Raw genomic sequence first — 23809 nt, 5'->3', positions numbered from 1 at the left:
AGGGACCTTACAGATAATTATATGTGTGGGGTACAGCGATGAGGTAGTCATTTAAAAATCATGTTGATCAAATTGTTACTCCTGAATTTATTTAGGCTTGCCATAAAAGGGGTTGAATACTTAGACTCAAAACAATTAAGCTTTGCATTTGTAATCAATTTCTAAAAAAAATCTAATTCCACTGACTTTTTGGGGTATTGTGTGTAAACCAGTGAACCAAAACAATCTACATTTAATCCATTTTAAATTCAGGCTGTAACAACCAAACGTGGAAAAGGTCAAGGGGTGTGAATACTTTCTGAAGGCACTGTAATTACCAGTATAATCTGTGTTGATCTTCTAGGCCTTATGCTATTCATGATTCTGAAATAGAGCCAACAGCCTTTATCACTGCTGATTTAACAGGAATCTAATGGATTAAATCTCCTCACAGGGTATAATCCAGGGTCACTGTGCATGACATCATAGTGGATACAGGATTCCTCTCCCACCCCACCCTGTCCCATCCCAGAGAGAGATTCATGTCCTGCCAAGCCTACAGTGGGAGTGTAGACAGACTGTATGTGAGAGAAAGAGAACCTACCTCTTTACTCCGGGTGAGGGCTCCTGGCGAGTCATCTAATCCAGAGGTCTGTCCAGCTACTTTCTGGGGACTAGAACACACACAGATATAGCATGAGTACATTGCTCTGTGCATACCCTGTACCAGGGTTTCCGTGAGCAGGCAAATGCCTGCCTTTGGCTGATAAGTGTAGAACTTGTTGCCGGGCCATTGCAAAATAATGTTTTCATTCAATACCGGTGGATGTGCTCCAAATTCAAATATACTTCATAGGATAATAAATCAGTGGGAGGCAGGTAATCGAAAGGTCGCTGGATTGAGTCCCTGATCTGTCGTTCTGCCCCTGAACAAGGCAGTTGGCCTACCAGAAAAGTGGTTGTCATTGGAGAACAATAAAAATGTTGAAATCCTGAAGCTGCTGGGACAGTGTAGACGTGTGTTTCTTTTGTTACTCACTTTAAAAGACACAAGGTCCTCATAAGAGACTTCAGCTAAGTGTCCCTGGACTGATGGTGTAGATTATCCCCAGTTCCAGTGTTCCTGCAGAGAGGGGATTCTTTCTCCAGAAACAGAGTAAAGATGGCCGCCTTCTTGAGGACAAAGTAATGAGGCTGATGTGCATCAAGCTGCTCCAAGGAGTTGGACAAGTTTGACTTTCCAACAGCAGCAGGCCAAGGTCCACCGCACACCCAACTAAGTTAGAGGCATATTATTGTGTTGGTCAGGCCTGTCCTATAGCACGCCTGCTGACACCCCTCTGTCATGTATAGTATAACGACTTGGAATGGATTGATAGACGAGAGTAATGATGAGGACTGTGCATTTCAGTTGAGTTTTCAGTAACACTTAAACTAAACATCGTTGACAACTATTCACATCAGTTAAAATGTTGCAATCACTATGCAGCCAACTGTCTATAGTAGGAAACAGAGTAGTCATCAATAAGCCACGTATATCACACATGACGTGAGTCACGACCCCAAGATGTTTATTATAATTTGAACTATCATTTACTATCATCCAGTAGAACTGTAAAAAGAGATATCATTTGATCTTAGGAAATAAGCGCTTTCATAAATGCATGACGCGGGCCTCGTTTCACATTATTCTCATTTTACAATGCCATCAATGAACCAGCCTTAATTAATTTATTTACATATGAAATGTGATTGTCCAACATTAGTTTAATACCTTCCTCCTTTTGTGGCAGTGGGACTGGGGCAGACCCTGGTGTTCCTCCAACACCTCTCCCCAGTTGTTATTTATTAGGCCTCTTTCCCCTGCTGTGGTGCTGAATGGCAGTGGGACTGGGGCAGACCCTGGTGTTCCTCCAACACCTCTCCCCAGTTGTTATTTATTAGGCCTCTTTCCTTGCTGTGGTGCTGAATGGCAGTGGGACTGGGGCAGACCCTGGTGTTCCTCCAACACCTCTCCCCAGGCCTCTTTCCCCTGCTGTGGTGCTGAATGGCAGTGGGACTGGGGCAGACCCTGGTGTTCCTCCAACACCTCTCCCCAGTTGTTATTTATTAGGCCTCTTTCCCCTGCTGTGGTGCTGAATGGCAGTGGGACTGGGGCAGACCCTGGTGTTCCTCCAACACCTCTCCCCAGTTGTTATTTATTAGGCTTCTTTCCCCTGCTGTGGTGCTGAATGGCAGTGGGACTGGGGCAGACCCTGGTGTTCCTCCAACACCTCTCCCCAGTTGTTATTTATTAGGCCTCTTTCCTTGCTGTGGTGCTGAATGGCAGTGGGACTGGGGCAGACCCTGGTGTTCCTCCACACCTCTCCCCAGTTGTTATTTATTAGGCCTCTTTCCCCTGCTGTGGTGCTGAATGGCAGTGGGACTGGGGCAGACCCTGGTGTTCCTCCAACACCTCTCCCCAGTTGTTATTTATTAGGCCTCTTTCCCCTGCTGTGGTGCTGAATGGCAGTGGGACTGGGGCAGACCCTGGTGTTCCTCCAACACCTCTCCCCAGTTGTTATTTATTAGGCCTCTTTCCCCTGCTGTGGTGCTGAATGGCAGTGGGACTGGGGCAGACCCTGGTGTTCCTCCAACACCTCTCCCCAGTTGTTATTTATTAGGCCTCTTTCCCCTGCTGTGGTGCTGAATGGCAGTGGGACTGGGGCAGACCCTGGTGTTCCTCCAACACCTCTCCCCAGTTGTTATTTATTAGGCCTCTTTCCCCTGCTGTGGTGCTGAATGGCAGTGGGACTGGGGCAGACCCTGGTGTTCCTCCAACACCTCTCCCCAGTTGTTATTTATTAGGCCTCTTTCCCCTGCTGTGGTGCTGAATGGCAGTGGGACTGGGGCAGACCCTGGTGTTCCTCCAACACCTCTCCCCAGTTGTTATTTATTAGGCCTCTTTCCCCTGCTGTGGTGCTGAATGGCAGTGGGACTGGGGCAGACCCTGGTGTTCCTCCAACACCTCTCCCCAGTTGTTATTTATTAGGCCTCTTTCCCCTGCTGTGGTGCTGAATGGCAGTGGGACTGGGGCAGACCCTGGTGTTCCTCCAACACCTCTCCCCAGTTGTTATTTATTAGGCCTCTTTCCCCTGCTGTGGTGCTGAATGGCAGTGGGACTGGGGCAGACCCTGGTGTTCCTCCAACACCTCTCCCCAGTTGTTATTTATTAGGCCTCTTTCCCCTGCTGTGGTGCTGAATGGCAGTGGGACTGGGGCAGACCCTGGTGTTCCTCCAACACCTCTCCCCAGTTGTTATTTATTAGGCCTCTTTCCCCTGCTGTGGTGCTGAATGGCAGTGGGACTGGGTTCCCAACACCTCTCCCCAGACCCTGGTGTTCCTCCAACACCTCTCCCCAGTTGTTATTTATTAGGCCTCTTTCCCCTGCTGTGGTGCTGAATGGCAGTGGGACTGGGGCAGACCCTGGTGTTCCTCCAACACCTCTCCCCAGTTGTTATTTATTAGGCCTCTTTCCCCTGCTGTGGTGCTGAATGGCAGTGGGACTGGGGCAGACCCTGGTGTTCCTCCAACACCTCTCCCCAGTTGTTATTTATTAGGCCTCTTTCCTTGCTGTGGTGCTGAATGGCAGTGGGACTGGGGCAGACCCTGGTGTTCCTCCAACACCTCTCCCCAGTTGTTATTTATTAGGCCTCTTTCCCCTGCTGTGGTGCTGAATGGCAGTGGGACTGGGGCAGACCCTGGTGTTCCTCCAACACCTCTCCCCAGTTGTTATTTATTAGGCCTCTTTCCCCTGCTGTGGTGCTGAATGGCAGTGGGACTGGGGCAGACCTGGTGTTCCTCAACACCTCTCCCCTGGTGTTCCTCCAACACCTCTCCCCAGTTGTTATTTATTAGGCCTCTTTCCCCTGCTGTGGTGCTGAATGGCAGTGGGACTGGGGCAGACCCTGGTGTTCCTCCAACACCTCTCCCCAGTTGTTATTTATTAGGCCTCTTTCCCCTGCTGTGGTGCTGAATGGCAGTGGGACTGGGGCAGACCCTGGTGTTCCTCCAACACCTCTCCCCAGTTGTTATTTATTAGGCCTCTTTCCCCTGCTGTGGTGCTGAATGGCAGTGGGACTGGGGCAGACCCTGGTGTTCCTCCAACACCTCTCCCCAGTTGTTATTTATTAGGCTTCTTTCCCCTGCTGTGGTGCTGAATGGCAGTGGGACTGGGGCAGACCCTGGTGTTCCTCCAACACCTCTCCCCAGTTGTTATTTATTAGGCCTCTTTCCCCTGCTGTGGTGCTGAATGGCAGTGGGACTGGGGCAGACCCTGGTGTTCCTCCAACACCTCTCCCCAGTTGTTATTTATTAGGCCTCTTTCCCCTGCTGTGGTGCTGAATGGCAGTGGGACTGGGGCAGACCCTGGTGTTCCTCCAACACCTCTCCCCAGTTGTTATTTATTAGGCCTATTTCAAATGCTCATGCCTAGGCTAAATTAAATTAGAGAAACCTCGATTTTATTTGAAAACAGCTGTGCTTTGTTATTTATTAATTAAAATGTTCATACAAACAGCCTATAGGACAGGTCGTTCACAAATGATATGCAATAGTACATATAGTGTTTAATTAATGTTAAGGCGACTTGTCCTTCTAGGCTGAATTGTTTTTCTTCATGATATTCATTTCTGATTTCCAGCAGGGATGAAGATACAACAGGCAGTGTTATGCTTTTCAATAAAACCTGTCGTTGGTATAAGAACATTGTTTTATTACAACTTTACAGGCCAATTTATATTCTGTTCAGATGAATTATAATAATAATAATAATGTGATTGAGTTTACAGTGGGTGGACTCTAATGCGTTACTCAGCCAATGCATATGAATTTCTCAAATGTCTGGCAAATAAAAATCTTGCCGGTCACGGGGTCCAGTGCCAAATTTTCCTAATAGAAACCCTGCCATGTACACAAAGAAAAACACATGTATACACACTCGCCATATAGACACCCCACCCACAGACACACTCCACCGCCCCTCACACACACACACGTATCTCACCTCTGGGAGACCACGGGGGATTCATTAGGTGGGGGCACCTCCCGTCCCCCTGCGGTGCGTTGTGGGGTGCTGCTGACCACCCCTCCTCCCTGAGGGCGGCCCTGCTCGGGGGTCAGCGTCACAGTGGGGTCAGGGGTCAGGCCTGCAGGGTCACCATTGTTGTTGTTCTCGTTGGTCGGGCCCGTGCCGTTACACTGCTGGGACAGAGACTGGACCTCCTCCCCTAGACTCTCCATCCCTAAATTCAACTCCTCCAGCTTCTGAATAGACCTGGGTAGACAGAACACACCGGGTAACACACACACACACAGGTATAATCTCTGCTGGTCTTGTGTCATGTCTCTTTACTAATGTAATTCATGTAAATGTCACTCTCTGATGTCAGCATAGTTAGATAATGACAGTCTGGCTCCAGACACACAGACAGAGAGCTTAGTTAGATAATGACAGTCTGGCTCCAGACACACAGACAGAGAGCATAGTTAGATAATGACAGTCTGGCTCCAGACACACAGACAGAGAGCAGAGTTAGATAATGACAGTCTGGCTCCAGACACACAGACAGAGAGCATAGTTAGATAATGACAGTCTGGCTCCAGACACACAGACAGAGAGCATAGTTAGATAATGACAGTCTGGCTCCAGACACACAGACAGAGAGCATAGTTAGATAATGACAGTCTGGCTCCAGACACACAGACAGAGAGGATAGTTTGTCATTATCTATCTGTCTGGCTCCAGACACACAGACAGAGAGCATAGTTAGATAATGACAGTCTGGCTCCAGACACACAGACAGAGAGCATAGTTAGATAATGACAGTCTGGCTCCAGACACACAGACAGAGAGCATAGTTAGATAATGACAGTCTGGCTCCAGACACACAGACAGAGAGCATAGTTAGATAATGACAGTCTGGCTCCAGACACACAGACAGAGAGCATAGTTAGATAATGACAGTCTGGCTCCAGACACACAGACAGAGTGCGTAGTTAGATAATGACAGTCTGGCTCCAGACACACAGACAGAGAGCATAGTTAGATAATGACAGTCCACAGACAGAGAGGATAGTTAGATAATGACAGTCTGGCTCCAGACACACAGACAGAGAGGATAGTTAGATAATGACAGTCTGGCTCCAGACACACAGACAGAGAGCAGAGTTAGATAATGACAGTCTGGCTCCAGACACACAGACAGAGAGCATAGTTAGATAATGACAGTCTGGCTCCAGACACACAGACAGAGAGGATAGTTAGATAATGATTGTTTGGTTGGTTCTAGGCACCACAGGAGCAGCTGGTGCTCAGGGTATTAAAGATACTTCATAAAGAACAGGGGAGCATTAGTGTTAATGTATGTGTGTGTGGAAGGTGGTCTCAGGGGTGTTGTTGCAGGTGGTTGTAGCCACAAGCAACCCCCCCCCCACCTCTCCCCAGCACAACTCCCAGGCACTCCCTGCCCCATCTGGGGCTCCGTAGTAAGTTCCATTATACGCAGCCCATAGACATCCACCCATAGACATCCACCTACCCATAGAGAACCAACTACCCATAGACAACCACCCATAGACATCCACCTACCCATAGAGAACTAACTACCCATAGACAACCACCCATAGACATCCACCTACCCATAGAGAACCAACTACCCATAGACAACCACCTACCCATAGACAACCACCCGCAACAACACCCCTGAGACCATCTTCCCCACACACACAATCCAACCTCCCCTTTCAGACCCTGTTAGTGGAAGAACACTAACACTCTCTAAGCAGCAGGAAACATGTCGTGGAACAGGACAATACAACAGTCCAACGGGGGACCATCCTCCAGGCTGGACTCTCATTATTAATATTTTATTTTTACCATAGATATAGAACCCTAGATAGGGGCTCTATGACATCAGCCACAGGAAATAGAATCTGTCTACTGATACTGTATATAGTCTTTGCTAGACATGACATCATAGGGTCAGGCCACACTCTCCCTTCTAGACTGTGGTGTGCATCAGTTGGACAAAGAGCTTTTGATCCCTCTCCTCCATCCCTCCCCCTTCAACCCTTCCCCTCCACCCCCCCCCCCTTCCCCTCCATCCCTCCCCATGTATTATTTAGAAGGGCAGGGCATAATGACATCATTAGAATTCTTTGGGGCCTTTCTTAGTTCTTTCCTTTCTGTTCTTCTAATAGACTCAAAATGTTCCCATATGTTTTAAATCATGCTGAACGCAGCCTGTCCTGAATGTTTAGATAAGGTCAGTGTCTCTCCATGAGTTGTACAGGGAAGGCTGTACCATCTAAGTCTGACAGGTGTAGTTTGTTTTTCTTTTCCAAAGAGTGAGGAGTGCTTGATTTAAACGAAATGTTCAACAACAGAGAACCCCTTTTTCCATCCATTAGGTGCAGGAAGAACTAGTACATTACATAATGTAACATCTGAGGTCTGTAGCAGAGGGAACAGTCCAAGACAAGGAGAGTCAAAATGGAAATCAACTCATCAAAACATTATCAGGCAGAACTGTGGTGGGTGAATGAATACCTGACCTATTAGGAAACTGAAGTCCTGTGTTGTGTGTACATCTAACCTGTTGAGGAACTTCTCCGTGAGGCTGTGCTGCATGGCGTCTGTCCCGGGGGCTGGCTGGTCACTGTGTTGTACCCCTCCCTCCAGCAGCATCTGCTGGTAGAGTTGTCTCTGCTGCTGCTTCTGTTCCAGGTGCTGCTGGACCCTCAAACGCTGGCGGTAGAACTCTTCAAACTTCTCTGTCGAGTCACGCAACTAAGGTGGTAAAACACATTTATTAAACAACAAACCAAATTCTGAACTGTTGGAAGTACAGCCAACTTCTTACATAGTGCCATTCACATTCAAAGCCAGAAGTGACGGCACACCCCTTCAGAGAGCGGAAAAGGATGTCAGAACTTCCTCTACTGTACCCTCTGCTTTCAGATGGGCATTCACTTAACACGCTAGCAGCACAACCAGGAGGAGGGAGAGAGGCGGGGGGTATAGACAGAGAGAGGCGGGGGGGGTAATAGACAGAGAGAGGTGGAGGGTAATAGACAGAGAGAGGCGGGGGGTATAGACAGAGAGAGGCGGGGGGGTAATAGACAGAGAGAGCGTGGAGGGTAATAGACAGAGAGAGGCGGGGGTAATAGACAGAGAGAGGGGGGGGGGTAATAGACAGAGAGAGAGGTGGAGGGTAATAGACAGAGAGAGGTGGGGGTAATAGACAGAGAGAGGTGGGGGGTAATAGACAGAGAGAGGTGGAGGGTAATAGACAGAGACAGAGAGGTGGGGGGTAATAGACAGAGAGAGGTGGAGGGTAATAGACAGAGAGAGGTGGGGGGTAATAGACAGAGAGAGGTGGAGGGTAATAGACAGAGAGAGGTGGAGGGTAATAGACAGAGAGAGGTGGAGGGTAATAGACAGAGAGAGGTGGAGGGTAATAGACAGAGAGAGGTGGAGGGTAATAGACAGAGAGAGGTGGGGGGTAATAGACAGAGAGAGGTGGAGGGTAATAGACAGAGAGGGGGGGGTAATAGACAGAGAGAGGTGGGGGTAATAGACAGAGAGAGGCGGGGGGGTAATAGACAGAGAGAGGTGGAGGGTAATAGACAGAGAGAGGCGGGGGGGGTAATAGACAGAGAGGCGGGGGGGGAGGGCGGGGGGTAATAGACAGAGAGAGGCGGGGGGTAATAGACAGAGAGATAGACAGAGGGGGGGTAATAGACAGAGAGAGGCGGGGGGTAATAGACAGAGAGAGGTGGAGGGTAATAGACAGAGAAAGGGGGGGTAATAGACAGAGAGAGGCGGGGGGTAATAGACAGAGAGTAATAGACGGGGGGTAATAGACAGAGAGGCGGGGGAGGGGGGGGGTAATAGACAGAGAGAGGTGGAGGGTAATAGACAGAGAGGCGGGGGGGGGCGGGGTAATAGACAGAGGTGGAGGGTAATAGACAGAGAGGCGGGGGTAATAGAGAGGGGGGGTAATAGACAGAGAGGTGGAGGGTAATAGACAGAGAGAGGGCGGGGGTAATAGACAGAGAGAGGCGGGGGTAATAGAGAGGCGGGGGTAATAGACAGAGAGGTGGGGGTAATAGACAGAGAGAGGGTAATAGAGAGGTGGAGGGTAATAGACAGAGAGAGGCGGGGGGTAATAGACAGAGGAGGTGGGGGTAATAGACAGAGAGAGGTGGGGGGTAATAGACAGAGAGAGGTGGGGGTAAGGTGGAGGTAATAGAGAGAGGTGGAGGGTAATAGACAGAGGAGGCGGGGGGGTAATAGACAGAGAGACAGAGGAGGGGGGGTAATAGACAGAGAGAGGTGGGGGGTAATAGACAGAGAGGTGGGGGGTAATAGACAGAGAGAGGGGGGGTAATAGACAGAGGTGGGGGTAATAGACAGAGAGAGGTGGGGGTAATAGACAGAGAGAGGTGGGGGTAATAGACAGAGAGAGGGTGGAGGGTAATAGACAGAGAGAGGTGGAGGGTAATAGACAGGAGGGTGGAGGGTAATAGACAGAGAGAGGTGGAGGGTAATAGACAGAGAGGCGGGGGGGTAATAGACAGAGAGAGAGGCGGGGGGGTAATAGACAGAGAGGGTGGGGGTAATAGACAGAGAGGTGGGGGTAATAGACAGAGAGAGGTGGAGGGTAATAGACAGAGAGAGGTGGAGGGTAATAGACAGAGAGAGGTGGAGGGTAATAGACAGGTGGAGGGTAATAGACAGGAGGTGGGGTAATAGACAGAGAGAGGTGGAGGGTAATAGACAGAGAGAGGTGGAGGGTAATAGACAGAGAGGTGGAGGGTAATAGACAGAGAGAGGTGGGGGTAATAGACAGAGAGAGGCGGGGGTAATAGACAGAGGAGGCGGGGGGGTAATAGACAGAGGTGGAGGGTAATAGACAGGTGGGGGTAATAGACAGAGGTGGGGGGTAATAGACAGAGAGAGGGGGGGGTAATAGACAGAGGCGGGTGGGGGTAATAGACAGAGGTGGGGGTAATAGACAGAGAGAGGTGGTGGGGTAATAGACAGAGAGGTGGGGGGTAATAGACAGAGGTGGAGGTAATAGGAGAGGTGGGGTAATAGACAGAGAGGGGGGGGTAATAGACAGAGAGGCGGGGGGGTAATAGACAGAGAGAGGTGGGGGGTAATAGACAGAGAGAGGTGGAGGGTAATAGACAGAGAGAGGTGGGGGTAATAGACAGAGAGGGGGGGGGTAATAGACAGAGAGAGGCGGGGGGTAATAGACAGAGAGGTGGAGGGGGGTAATAGACAGAGAGAGGTGGAGGGTAATAGACAGAGAGGTGGAGGGTAATAGACAGAGAGAGGGGGGGGTAATAGACAGAGGTAATAGACAGAGAGGTGGAGGGTAATAGACAGAGAGGTGGGGGTAATAGACAGAGAGAGGTGGGGGGTAATAGACAGAGGTGGGGGGGTAATAGACAGAGAGAGGCGAGGGTAATAGACAGAGAGGTGGGGGTAATAGACAGAGGAGGTGGGGGTAATAGACAGAGGGTGGAGGGTAATAGACAGAGAGGTGGAGGGTAATAGACAGAGAGAGGTGGAGGGTAATAGACAGAGAGAGGTGGGGGGTAATAGACAGAGAGAGGTGGGGGGTGTAATAGACAGAGAGAGGTGGGGGGTAATAGACAGAGAGGTGGAGGTAATAGACAGAGGGGTAATAGACAGAGAGAGGTGGAGGGTAATAGACAGAGAGGTGGAGGGTAATAGACAGAGAGAGGTGGAGGGTAATAGACAGAGAGAGGTGGAGGGTAATAGACAGAGAGAGGTGGAGGGTAATAGACAGAGAGAGGTGGAGGGTAATAGACAGAGAGAGAGTAATAGACAGAGAGAGGTGGAGGGTAATAGACAGAGAGGTGGAGGGTAATAGACAGAGAGAGGTGGAGGGTAATAGACAGAGAGAGGTGGAGGGTAATAGACAGAGAGAGGTGGAGGGTAATAGACAGAGAGAGGTGGAGGGTAATAGACAGAGAGAGGTGGAGGGTAATAGACAGAGAGAGGTGGAGGGTAATAGAGGTGGAGAGAGAGGTGGAGGGTAATAAGAGACAGGGTAATAGACAGAAGAGGTGGAGGGTAATAGACAGAGAGAGGTGGAGGGTAATAGACAGAGAGAGGTGGAGGGTAATAGACAGAGAGAGGTGGAGGGTAATAGACAGAGAGAGGTGGAGGGTAATAGACAGAGAGAGGTGGAGGGTAATAGACAGAGAGAGGTGGAGGGTAATAGACAGAGAGAGGTGGAGGGTAATAGACAGAGAGAGGTGGAGGGTAATAGACAGAGAGAGGTGGAGGGTAATAGACAGAGAGAGGTGGAGGGTAATAGACAGAGAGAGGCGGAGGGTAATAGACAGAGAGAGGGGGGGGGTAATAGACAGAGAGAGGTGGAGGGTAATAGACAGAGAGGTGGAGGGTAATAGACAGGAGGGTAATAGACAGAGAGAGGCGGAGGGTAATAGACAGAGAGAGGCGGAGGGTAATAGACAGAGAGAGGCGGAGGGTAATAGACAGAGAGGCGGAGGGTAATAGACAGAGAGAGGCGGAGGGTAATAGACAGAGAGAGGCGGAGGGTAATAGACAGAGAGAGGCGGAGGGTAATAGACAGAGAGAGGTGGAGGGTAATAGACAGAGAGGGTGGAGGGTAATAGACAGAGAGAGGTGGAGGGTAATAGACAGAGAGAGGTGGAGGGTAATAGACAGAGAGAGGTGGAGGGTAATAGACAGAGAGAGGTGGAGGGTAATAGACAGAGAGGTGGAGGGTAATAGACAGAGAGAGGCGGGGGGTAATAGACAGAGAGAGGTGGAGGGTAATAGACAGAGAGAGGTGGAGGGTAATAGACAGAGAGGTGGCGGTAATAGACAGAGAGGTGGAGGGTAATAGACAGAGAGAGGGTGGAGGGTAATAGACAGAGAGGTGGAGGGTAATAGACAGAGAGAGGTGGAGGGTAATAGACAGAGAGAGGTGGAGGGTAATAGACAGAGAGAGGTGGAGGGTAATAGACAGAGAGAGGTGGAGGGTAATAGACAGAGAGAGGTGGAGGGTAATAGACAGAGAGAGGTGGAGGGTAATAGACAGAGAGAGGTGGAGGGTAATAGACAGAGAGAGGTGGAGGGTAATAGTGGTGGGTAATAGACAGAGGTGGAGGGTAATAGACAGAGAGAGGCGGAGGGTAATAGACAGAGAGAGGCGGAGGGTAATAGACAGAGAGAGGTGGAGGGTAATAGACAGAGAGAGGTGGAGGGTAATAGAGAGGCGGAGGGTAATAGACAGAGAGAGGCGGAGGGTAATAGAGAGGTGGAGGGTAATAGACAGAGAGAGGCGGAGGGTAATAGACAGAGAGAGGTGGAGGGTAATAGACAGAGAGAGGTAATGGAGGGTAATAGACAGAGAGAGGTGGAGGGTAATAGACAGAGAGGTGGAGGGTAATAGACAGAGAGAGGTGGAGGGTAATAGACAGAGAGAGGTGGAGGGTAATAGACAGAGAGAGGTGGAGGGTAATAGACAGAGGTGGAGGGGTGGAGGGTAATAGACAGAGAGAGGTGGAGGGTAATAGACAGAGAGAGGTGGAGGGTAACAGAGAGAGGTGGAGGGTAATAGACAGAGAGAGGTGGAGGGTAATAGACAGGTGGAGGGAGAGAGAAGGTGGAGGGTAATAGACAGAGAGGTGGAGGGTAATGGAGGTGGAGGGTAATAGACAGAGAGAGGTGGGGGTAATAGACAGAGAGAGGTGGGGGGTAATGAGAGGGTAATAGACAGAGAGAGGTGGAGGGTAATAGACAGAGAGAGGTGGAGGGTAATAGACAGAGAGAGGTGGAGGGTAATAGACAGAGAGGGGTGGAGGGTAATAGACAGGAGGTGGGGTAATAGACAGAGAGAGGTGGAGGGTAATAGACAGAGAGAGGTGGAGGGTAATAGAGGGTAATAGACAGAGGTGGAGGGTAATAGACAGAGAGAGGTGGAGGGTAATAGACAGAGAGAGGTGGAGGGTAATAGACAGAGAGAGGTGGAGGGTAATAGACAGAGAGAGGTGGAGGGTAATAGACAGAGAGAGGTGGAGGGTAATAGACAGAGAGAGGTGGAGGGTAATAGAGAGGTGGAGGGTAATAGACAGAGAGAGGTGGAGGGTAATAGACAGAGAGAGGTGGAGGGTAATAGACAGAGAGGTGGGGGGTAATAGACAGAGAGAGGCGGAGGGTAATAGACGGAGAGAGGCGGAGGGTAATAGACAGAGAAAGGTGGAGGGTAATAGACAGAGAGAGGTGGAGGGTAATAGACAGAGAGAGGTGGAGGGTAATAGACAGAGAGAGGCGGAGGGTAATAGACAGATGTCCCACTCTGTTACTGGTCTGTTTATCAGCCTAAGCAGGGATTACACTCACAGTCTGGCTATAGGCTAGACAGGACAGCTGTGGCAGGGCAGAGCAGGGCTTTACATTCAGTCTGGCTATAGGCTAGACAGGACAGCTGTGGCAGGGCAGAGCAGGGCTTTACATTCAGTCTGGCTATAGGCTAGACAGGACAGTGGCAGGGCAGAGCAGGGCTTTACATTCAGGCTATAGGCTAGACAGGACAGGAGCAGGGCTTTACATTCAGTCTGGCTATGTAGACAGGACAGCTGTGGCAGGGCAGAGCAGGGCTTTACATTCAGTCTGGCTATAGGCTAGACAGGACAGCTGTGGCAGGGCAGAGCAGGGCTTTACATTCAGTCTGGCTATAGGCTAGACAGGACAGCTGTGGCAGGGCAGAGCAGGGCTTTACATTCAGTCTGGCTATAGGCTAGACAGGACAGCTGTGTCAGGGCAGAGCAGGGCTTTACATTCAGTCTGGCTATAGGCTAGACAGGACAGCTGTGTCAGGGCAGAGCAGGGCTTTACATTCAGTCTGGCTATAGGCTAGACAGGACAGCTGTGTCAGGGCAGAGCAGGGCTTTACATTCAGTCTGGCTATAGGCTAGACAGGACAGCTGTGTCAGGGCAGAGCAGGGCTTTACATTCAGTCTGGCTATAGGCTAGACAGGACAGGACAGCATTGTCTGGCTATAGGCTAGACAGGACAGCTGTGGCAGGGCAGAGCAGGGCTTTACATTCAGTCTGGCTATAGGCTAGACAGGACAGCTGTGGCAGGGCAGAGCAGGGCTTTACATTCAGTCTGGCTATAGGCTAGACAGGACAGCTGTGGCAGGGCAGAGCAGGGCTTTACATTCAGTCTGGCTATAGGCTAGACAGGAGAGCTGTGTCAGGGCAGACAGGGCTTTACATTCAGTCTGGCTATAGGCTAGACAGGAGAGCTGTGCAGGGGCAGAGCAGGGCTTTACATTCAGTCTGGCTATAGGCTAGACAGGACAGCTGGCTCAGGGCAGAGCAGGGCTTTACATTCAGTCTGGCTATAGGCTAGACAGGAGAGCTGTGGCAGGGCAGAGCAGGGCTTTACATTCAGTCTGGCTATAGGCTAGACAGGAGAGCTGTGTCAGGGTAGAGCAGAGAACAGTCTGCTCTCCTCTAAGGCTAGGCCATAATTAGAGGGAAGTCAGGCAACTAGTGTCCTTTGGGCTGTACTGTTCTGTAAGACAGAGTGAAAGAGAGAGGGATGAGGAAAGGGAGAAAGAGAATAGGGCAGGCGGCAGGTCTTGGGTGTAAGCCAGGCTCTGTAAGACAGAGTGAAAGAGAGAGAGGGATGAGGAAAGGGAGAAAGAGAATAGGGCAGGCAACAGGTCTTGGGTGTAAGCCAGGCTCTGTAAGACAGAGTGAAAGAGAATAGGGCAGGCAGCAGGTCTTGGGTGTAAGCCAGGCTCTGTAAGACAGAGTGAAAGAGAGAGAGGGATGAGGAAAGGGAGAAAGAGAATAGGGCAGGCGACAGGTCTTGGGTGTAAGCCAGGCTCTGTAAGACAGAGTGAAAGAGAGAGAGGGATGAGGAAAGGGAGAAAGAGAATAGGGCAGGCAACAGGTCTTGGGTGTAAGCCAGGCTCTGTAAGACACAGACGGTCAATGACTCAGTGAGTCTCTCAGACAGATTCATCTCAGGCCTATATTTAGAGTGAGGGACGCCACCATCTTTGAAAGTAACTCTCTCCACAACACCAATCATCACACATCAGTAGGGAAGATGACTCTGTAGGGTTTGTCTGAACCGGTTCAAAAGGCCAACGTGTATATTTAGCAAAAGAGACATGGTAAATCCTCCTCATCAGGTGTTTACCTCGTTCCTCTCTGCAGAGCCTGGTGACGGGGCGTCCTCTCCAGGGGCGGAGTCGGGGCGCAGGGTTCCTGAACTCATCATCTTATCCACGGGCGTGTCCGTCCTGGAGCTACAGAGACAGACCCAGAGAGACCACATTAACGGACTACGTAATGTGCATGTTACTGCATTAACGACTGCTGTAATGTCCAGACACTCCTCAGATAATCACTACTGTCACTCTGCTACTCCTTAATAAGTGGGTGTTGATTGAGCGTCACTGAGCGTCTTCTTCAACAGTCGTTGAAGGTAGAGGCTCTCTAGTGCTTCCTACTACAGAGCTCAGTCCTCCGTCTACTCCAGGCTGAATCCAACAGGTGAAATCATGTCAATGCTTAGCCTACCCTAGACGATGCTCGGCCATTCTTCTACAGGAAAACTATAATGACTTGTCATGCCCGTACTACATAACAAAAATATGTTTTGGAAAAAGTGCAACATCAATCTAAAGTATCCTCATCTTCCGCACCTCTCAGGAGACTCCTCAAAGATGCTGTGGCAGTCATAGCTGTCCAGCATCAGACTCCTGCTCAGACTCTGACCCCCCGTGTGGAAGTTAGCGAAGGAATGAGACATGGGGGACATCCCCTTCCTCCCTGCCGTGTCCCCCCCTGGGCCCCTCTTCTCCTGGCCAGACAGCCCATATGACAGGCCATCCAGGGCCGGGTTCAGAGACCGGGACATGTAGGTGTCTGCGGACTGGGGGCGGCGGAGGGGCGAGGAGGGGTAGGGGGATAGTTTGCTGATGAGAGGGGTGAGGAGGTCTGCATAGCTGGCCTTGGCAGGCTTGGCCAGGCGGTCCACATGGATCTGAAGCAACTTCTGCTCGAAGGCACAGGAAAAGACACTGTGGGACAGGTTCTGCATCCAGGACAGTAAGGACAGGTCCAGGTCGTCACAGCCGTTCCCACACAGCATGTCCACCCCTAGGAGCACCTCGCCCTCCGTGATCTCCTCGCCTGTCGCCTTGCTCTGGAGACAGAGGCACACAATATATTAGTTAGTCAATCAATCAATCATTAAACTAACTAAATCAACCAATCCATCCATCCATCCATCCTATTCACCAAGCATGAATATCATATATGATCTAAAATGCATGTCATTTGTACAATGCTTTGTAACAGAACACTTGGATCCCCCCACCTGACAGAACTCTACGCAGCACTCATACAGAACTCCTTTAATGAGGAGCTGGAAGAGGCGGTTCCCTGAGGCAGTGAACCCCGCCTCACTCAGCTTCCTGTCTGCAGGGATGAACTCTGCCACCATGGTGCATGCCTCCTCAAAACAGTGCACCCGTGCCGTGCTGGGGTTCCAGTCCTGGAGGGGAAACATTTATACAATTCATACTTTAGTCATTTAGATAAAACCCCACCCATGGCACCAGGGTTGTCGCATAACAATACATTTGGAGACAGTTGGAAAACTTCCACATTGAAAAAACAAGATCTAGCTATAGATGAATAATAAAACATGCTATTGAGTTATGGATAAATAATCTAAACATACAGTACCAGTCAAAAGATTGGATACCCCTACTCATACAAGGGTTACTTTATTTTTTACTATTTTCTACATTGTATAATAGTGAAGACATCAAAACTATGAAATAACCATCATGATGTAGTCACCTGGAACACATTTCAATTAACATGTGTGCCTTGTTAAAAGTTAATTTGTGGAATTTCTTTCCTTCTTAATGCATCTGAGCCAGTCAGTTGTGTTGTGACCAGGTAGAGGTAGTATACAAAAGACAGCTCTATTTGGTAAAAGACCAAGTCCATATTATGTCAAGAACAGCTAAAATAAGCAAAGAGAAACGACAGTCAATCATCCAAGTGCAGCCGCAAAAACCATCAAGCGCTATGATGAAACTGGCTCTCATGAGGACCACCACAGGAAAGGAAGACACAGAGTTACCACTGCTAAAGAAAAGTTCATTAGAGTTACCTGGCTCTCATGAGGACCACCACAGGAAAGGAAGACCCAGAGTTACCACTGCTAAAGATAAGTTCATTAGAGTTACCTGGCTCTCATGAGGACCACCACAGGAAAGGAAGACCCAGAGTTACCACTACTAAAGATAAGTTCATTAGAGTTACCTGGCTCTCATGAGGACCACCACAGGAAAGGAAGACCCAGAGTTACCACTACTAAAGATAAGTTCATTAGAGTTACCTGGCTCTCATGAGGACCACCACAGGAAAGGAAGACCCAGAGTTACCACTACTAAAGATAAGTTCATTAGAGTTACCTGGCTCTCATGAGGACCACCACAGGAAAGGAAGACACAGAGTTACCACTACTAAAGATAAGTTCATTAGAGTTACCTGGCTCTCATGAGGACCACCACAGGAAAGGAAGACCCAGAGTTACCACTGCTAAAGATAAGTTCATTAGAGTTACCAGCCTCAGATTGCAGCCCAAATAAATGCTTCAGAGTTCAAGTAACGGACACATCACAACATCAACTGTTCAGGGGAAACTGTGTGAGTCAGGCCTTCATGGTCGAATTGCTGCAAAGGGGAACCTCTACTAAAAGGACACCAGTAAGAAGAGACTTGCTTGGGCCAAGAAACACGAGCAATAGACATTAGACCGGTGGAAATCTTTATTTTGGTCTGATGAGTACAAATTTGAGATTTTTGGTTCCATGTCTTTGTGAGACACTGTAAGTGAACGGATGATCTACGCATGTGTGGTTCACATCATGAAGCATGGATGAGGTGGTGTGATGGTGCTTTGCTGGTGACACTGTCTGTGATTTATTTAGAATTCAAGGCACACTTAACCAGCATGGCTACCACAGCATTCTGCAGCGATACGCCATCCCATCTGGTTTGCGCTTAGTGGAACTATCATTTGTTTATTAACAGGACAATGACCTAACACACCTTCAGGCTGTGTAAAGGCTATTTGACCAAGAAGGAGAGTGATAGAGTGCTGCATCAGATGACCTGGCCTCCACAATCACCCGACCTCAACCCAATTGAGATGGTTTGGGATGAGTTGGACCACAGAGTGAAGGAAAAGCAGTCAACACGTGCTCATGTAAGCGGTGGTGCGCGCTAATAGCCGTTCAATCGGTGACGTCACTCGCTTTGAGACTTTGAAGTAGTGGTTCCCCTTGCTCTACAAGGGCCGCGGCTTTTGCGGAGCGATGGGTAACGATGTTTCGTGGGTGTCAGTTGTCGATGTGTGCAGAGGAGGGTCCCTGGTTCGAGCCCGGCGAGGGGACGGACTAAAGTTATACTGTTACACTCAGCATGTGGAAACTCTTTCAAGACTGTTGGAAAAGCATTCCTCATGAAGCTGGTTGAGAGAATCCTAAGAGTGTGCAAAGCTGTCATCAAGTCAAAGGATGGCTACTTTGAAGAATCTAAAATATATTTTGATTTGTTCAGCACTTTTTGGGTAACTACATGACTCCATATGTGATATTTCATAGTTTTGATGACTTCTATTATTCTACAATGTAGAAAATAGTAAAAATGAAAGAAAAACCCTTGAATGAGCAGGTGTATCCAAACTTTTGACTGGTACTGTATGTTTGTTATTAATCTATAGCTATATCATAAGCGCTCACACATACTTAGAACAATGTAATACTGCCCTTTGATACCTGCTTAAGTAAACCATTACCCACATTTCTTCAAAGTAAATAGTATCATCAATCACAGTGCTAGAATAAAATTATTATTATATATATATATGCATTATTATTATTTGAAATGAACAGATACCATTCATAAGATCAGATGCCATAACTATAAAACGTGTCATGCCTTGAACTCAGCGTGGTTGGTGAGACGAGGCAGAGTGAGGAGCAGACATAGTTTGCTGTAGTCATCTTTAGATGGACAGAACTCCTCCAGGGCATGAAGACACTTCACCGACTCCTGCATGGTGAACTCCAACTGAGAGAGAAGAGAGAGTTTAGATTTTGAGCCACCTCACATTGACTCATGTTTCCCTCACATGTAGCAGTGTAAAGTGTTCACACACACAAAAAAGGCCTTTTATGCATATTTATTCATTTCTAGAGGCAATGTGGCATCCCTCAAGACTCAACATTCCCTCAGAGACAGAGAGAAGGGGGGGGATGAAACATAAGGGTTTTGAACATCCAAACCCAGAATGTCTGTAGATTCTGTAGAAGAGTAGCTACATGTTATCGGTTTCTGAGGCCTAGGTTATAACTGCCAAGGTAGAAGGGCCCAGATTGCCATCATGTCCAAGGAAAAAAATGGCAGCGTTGCTTTGAACTGCTTCGAATAAATGTGTAAAACAGATTTTCACGAGAAACAAATCTAGACCTAACACAAACACATTGAAACTTGTGAAATCAGACTCACGTGTCACACACACTAACTCATGCTGGGCAAAAGATCAGAATTGGGCTGCCTGTGTGAACGCAACCTTGTACACAAACACAGGAGGAGCCCACACTAATCCAGTCAGGAGACACAAGCTGGTTTCAGATCTGCATTCTCTGATATAGGACAATGAGTAGAGAAAGCTCAGAGGTTGTGTGTTTACGAGGAACACAAAAAGAGGCAGTGACAGATGGAGAAAGGAGGGCTGTTTCGTGATTTGTGGCTCATTTGTTTGCTCATTCAGAGGGAGACCGAGGAGACAGGTAAACAAAGACAGGAAGATGGAATATGTAATGCCAGAGACAGACAACTAGAACAAGGTCCGGCAAGGAAGGAAGAGGGCGAGAGAGAGAGGCGGAGACCCTATTCGTACTACAGCCATCAGCACATTGCTAAAACCCTGTACATAGCAGATGTAAAACCCTGTACATAGCTGATGTAAAACCCTGTACATAGCTGATGTAAAACCCTGTACATAGCTGATGTAAAACCCTGTACATAGCTGATCTAAAACCCTGTACATAGCTGATGTAAAACCCTGTACATAGCTGATGTAAAACCCTGTACATAGCAGATGTAAAACCCTGTACATAGCAGATGTAAAACCCTGTACATAGCAGATGTAAAACCCTGTACATAGCAGATGTAAAACCCTGTACATAGCAGATGTAAAACCCAGTACATAGCAGATGTAAAACCCAGTACATAGCAGATGTAAAACCCTGTACATAGCTGATGTAAATCCCTTTATATAGTCAATGTAAAACCCTGTACATAGCTGACATGACACTTGAAATGTCAATATTTTCTTTAAACATTTGAGTGCAATATTTAATGTTAAATTCAAATAGTTTGTCTTCTCATTTTTGTTTATTTCACTCGTAATGTAAACACGTTTTTAATGCCAATAAAGCCCCCTTTCAAATGAATTGAGAGAGAGAGGCTATTCTTTGTCTGTTGACTCACATGCTGTGGCTCGTCCTCAGCAGACATAGCGTTGTTCACACACAGGGCCTCTAGAAACTTCTGCTTCAGGACGATGTAACGGAACCTACGACAACAAAATATTATGGCCCAAGAACATGTCTCTGAAAAGTAATTCAAACCCAGCATCTGCTTGTACAGTCAAGCCTGGGTGTCAGGTTGCTAACGTGTAGTTGTTTGAAAAGGCAATAATGTCGCATTGCTAAGTGTAGAAATAGTCAGGTACAGTCAGACTAAATACATTCATTTCTGACCACAGAACTAGTGTCATATTAATGAAGTCTCACCTTTTCCTGTCAAACTTGTCCATGCACTCCAGTGGCTGAATAAACTGAAGCACCTCGTCCCACTGCCCATCTAGCACCAGTTGCCTGGACAGAGATAAACAATTCAACAAAAAAGCGAGACAATAAATCGTGTGTAAAATACTCTGTGTTAGTGACAGCTAATGCAGTCCCTGTTACGTGCTCTGAGGCTATTCACACTCGCTTGATCATTTCAGTAAACTTCATAATACAGAAACAAAACCACAGAACAAAAACCAACCAAACATGTAAACAAGGGATTCTCCAATTCACTTCCCTGCTTGCCATCTACGGAAACAGATTGTCTTGATTGGTCAGAGTCATACAGGGGCAGATAAGACAGGCAGTGAATGGTCACCTGGTAGTGGGGCCCTCTGTGTGAAATGGAGTCCCACTCCAGTCATTTCACAAACTCAGCTGAGTGGAACACCAAAGTGGTGTAACAGTACACTGTTGGCTGACATTTAAAAGGGGCACTCCAATCCAGTCTAGCATAGAGGTGGTCTGGATCATTATTGCATGAACAAAGGAATTTATAATACACTTTCTGAACATTGTGTTTCAGCACTTAGTTCAGCAACCAGTGACCTATTAATATGAGCCTGAAAAATGGCACTTCCAAATAATTATAATTAACTCTAATTAATCTGTCAACTGTTCTTTTGCAGCAATCGCTTATGGAGGTGTCCTGATATGCTATGGGAGAGCCCCAAACCCTTTGTATTTCTAACACTATCCACGTAGTGAGACCCAAACAGTAATGTCAGGGACATATTCATTAGGGCACACGTAACAAAACATTTTGCAACAGAAAACGAAAATGGACATTCCTTATTGGATAGCCCAAGTAGTCTCTCTCTGTTTTAGTTTTTTTGCCGTTTGCTGCCTAATGAATATGACCCAGGCCTTTGTGTACCTGAGGAAGAGCATGTCGTCAGAGTAGAGTCCGTTGATGACTCCACTCTCCTTCTCCAGGGCCAGCATGCTAATGTGGAGCTTCCTGGAGTTGAGGAAGTCTAGGATCACCTTGATGATCTCCACCTCCTTCACATTGATGATCTCCTCCGCTGTCATGGTGACGACAGGCTGACACACACACCAACACCAAAACTCAGGGTAAGTAAACACACCATAAATGGAGGCTCTCATGTTGATTGTAGAAAGGCAGCCTAGTAACCGGCTGCTTAACAATACATTCTTAATGTAAGGCAATGTCTCTTTATTGCCACACTGTGTTCAACAGTCTTTGTTGCTCCTGATATTTTCACTTGGCCAACAACTGTTACAACTGACCTTGTGTACTTTTGAATAGACTTTCAAGAAGTCTAGCTTAATATATTTCCATTCCTCCCAGAAAACAAGCTAAGGGAAACCCAAGCCTGCTCAATGTCAACAACATGACGAAATCCTCAATTCAACATAATGGAATCAAGCCCCAAATCTGACCACTGTGATTAGCAGATCAGCGTCAGTAAAAAGTCTGCAGCAGAGAGTTAATCAAATCACAGCTGTGCTATTAATTATGTAGTAATAACAGTAACACATTATGGATTAGGATCGCATTAATGGAAAATTGACCACATTTGGAAACCCCATGCCAGGATGGCTAACAGACGTGAACTGTAACCTATCATATTTAATGTCACTTTTGTTCAAGGGTTCCCCAGGGGATAAAAATAGAAGAAATACCATTGATTTAGGTTACTGTCATGATAATTAGGATTTGAGCCACAAATTATGACAATTGCCATCAACCCTACAAGTGCAAACAAGTTATATTGCCGCCGATTGAATTGATTTACTGCTTAGGCTACAGTTGCACAGGGGATAACGCAGTCTGAATGCTGAGTAAGGATTTAGATAGTTACAGTAGGTCAATAGTCCTGCTATCTTGGTGTTGCACTGCAATCTGCATTGTTATTAACAAATATGTCCAAGCTAGTGGTTGCTTAAAACATACTGATACATGTCACAACATTCTGCTTTTACATTTAGTATAAGAATAGGTGCAATCAACAAAAAGCAAGGTTGGATATCTGGCAATCAACAAAACATTCAGAAAAGAAAATGAACAACCAAACTGCATGCAAAGATTCATTGCTGGTGACACTTGCAGCAGCAGCAAGGAAACTATGCGCAGCGCATCACCTAAAAATAGGTTGAACTAGCTAACTAGTTAATTATAAAACTTATAACGTTATATAGGGTTCCAATAAATCAACATCTATTTACAATCTAGAACTAGCTAACAATGTAGCTAGGCACTGCAGCTATGGGTGGGGTTCAACACATACAATTAGCTAGCTAGGTACTAACATTAGCTAAGTAACGTTAGTTAGCTAGCTGCTTCACCCCAACCTGTTCTTGTCTGATGTTATGAAATAAACGACAAGAAAAGCACACATTTCTCCGAAATACTAACTAACTACCTAACATGAGTATATGTTAAGTACTGTTGTCAGGAACGCACACCGAAAACCGCTATGACAGATTCAGACCATGACCAGAAGAATGGCTAGCCAGGCCAAGCGAGAGACAAGCATCATCCGCTAGCAGCACAGACGGGGTGGGTGGCGAGGCTCCCCACGCATTAACAAACACGCTTTCAATGCGATTTAAAGCTCACCTTGGTCTAAAAATACATGGGCTGAAAAGACACGCTCCTTAGATTTGTTTCTGTTGTTAAAAATCGTAGCTGTCCGAGCGATTCTTCTTCGTTTTGTTCGTCAGTCTCTTTTGTTGTTTGTCTCTCCCTTTCTGTTGTCTTCTCGGATCGATTTCTGCTGCTGGTAGTCGCCTGCTACCCAGCCCCTTCGGTTGTCAAGCGCAACGCTTCGTCTGTCTACCAATCAAACCC

General features: G+C 47.7%; 1 protein-coding gene across 1 annotated transcript in view; it reads right to left on the bottom strand.

The window, feature by feature from the left end:
* Positions 1-23751, bottom strand: part of LOC135510440 (WD repeat-containing protein 47-like) — a 31738-nt gene extending 7987 nt beyond the window's left edge. The window contains exons 1-11 of the mRNA XM_064931359.1: positions 23579-23751; positions 21869-22038; positions 20935-21018; positions 20630-20714; positions 19073-19204; positions 16431-16607; positions 15754-16256; positions 15246-15354; positions 7614-7807; positions 5024-5293; positions 580-653 (exon numbers count right to left, since the gene is read on the bottom strand). Coding sequence (XP_064787431.1) covers positions 580-653; positions 5024-5293; positions 7614-7807; positions 15246-15354; positions 15754-16256; positions 16431-16607; positions 19073-19204; positions 20630-20714; positions 20935-21018; positions 21869-22026 — 1786 coding nt within the window. The 5' untranslated portion in view covers positions 22027-22038; positions 23579-23751. The remainder of the gene's footprint in view (positions 1-579; positions 654-5023; positions 5294-7613; positions 7808-15245; positions 15355-15753; positions 16257-16430; positions 16608-19072; positions 19205-20629; positions 20715-20934; positions 21019-21868; positions 22039-23578) is intronic.
* Positions 23752-23809: the final 58 nt, after the last annotated feature.

The sequence above is a fragment of the Oncorhynchus masou genome, chromosome 3 (assembly GCF_036934945.1).
Source record: "Oncorhynchus masou masou isolate Uvic2021 chromosome 3, UVic_Omas_1.1, whole genome shotgun sequence".
Classification (NCBI taxonomy): Eukaryota; Metazoa; Chordata; class Actinopteri; order Salmoniformes; family Salmonidae; genus Oncorhynchus; species Oncorhynchus masou.
The sequence above is the reverse complement of the archived record's forward strand: the minus strand, read 5'-3'. Positions and strand labels throughout refer to the sequence as shown.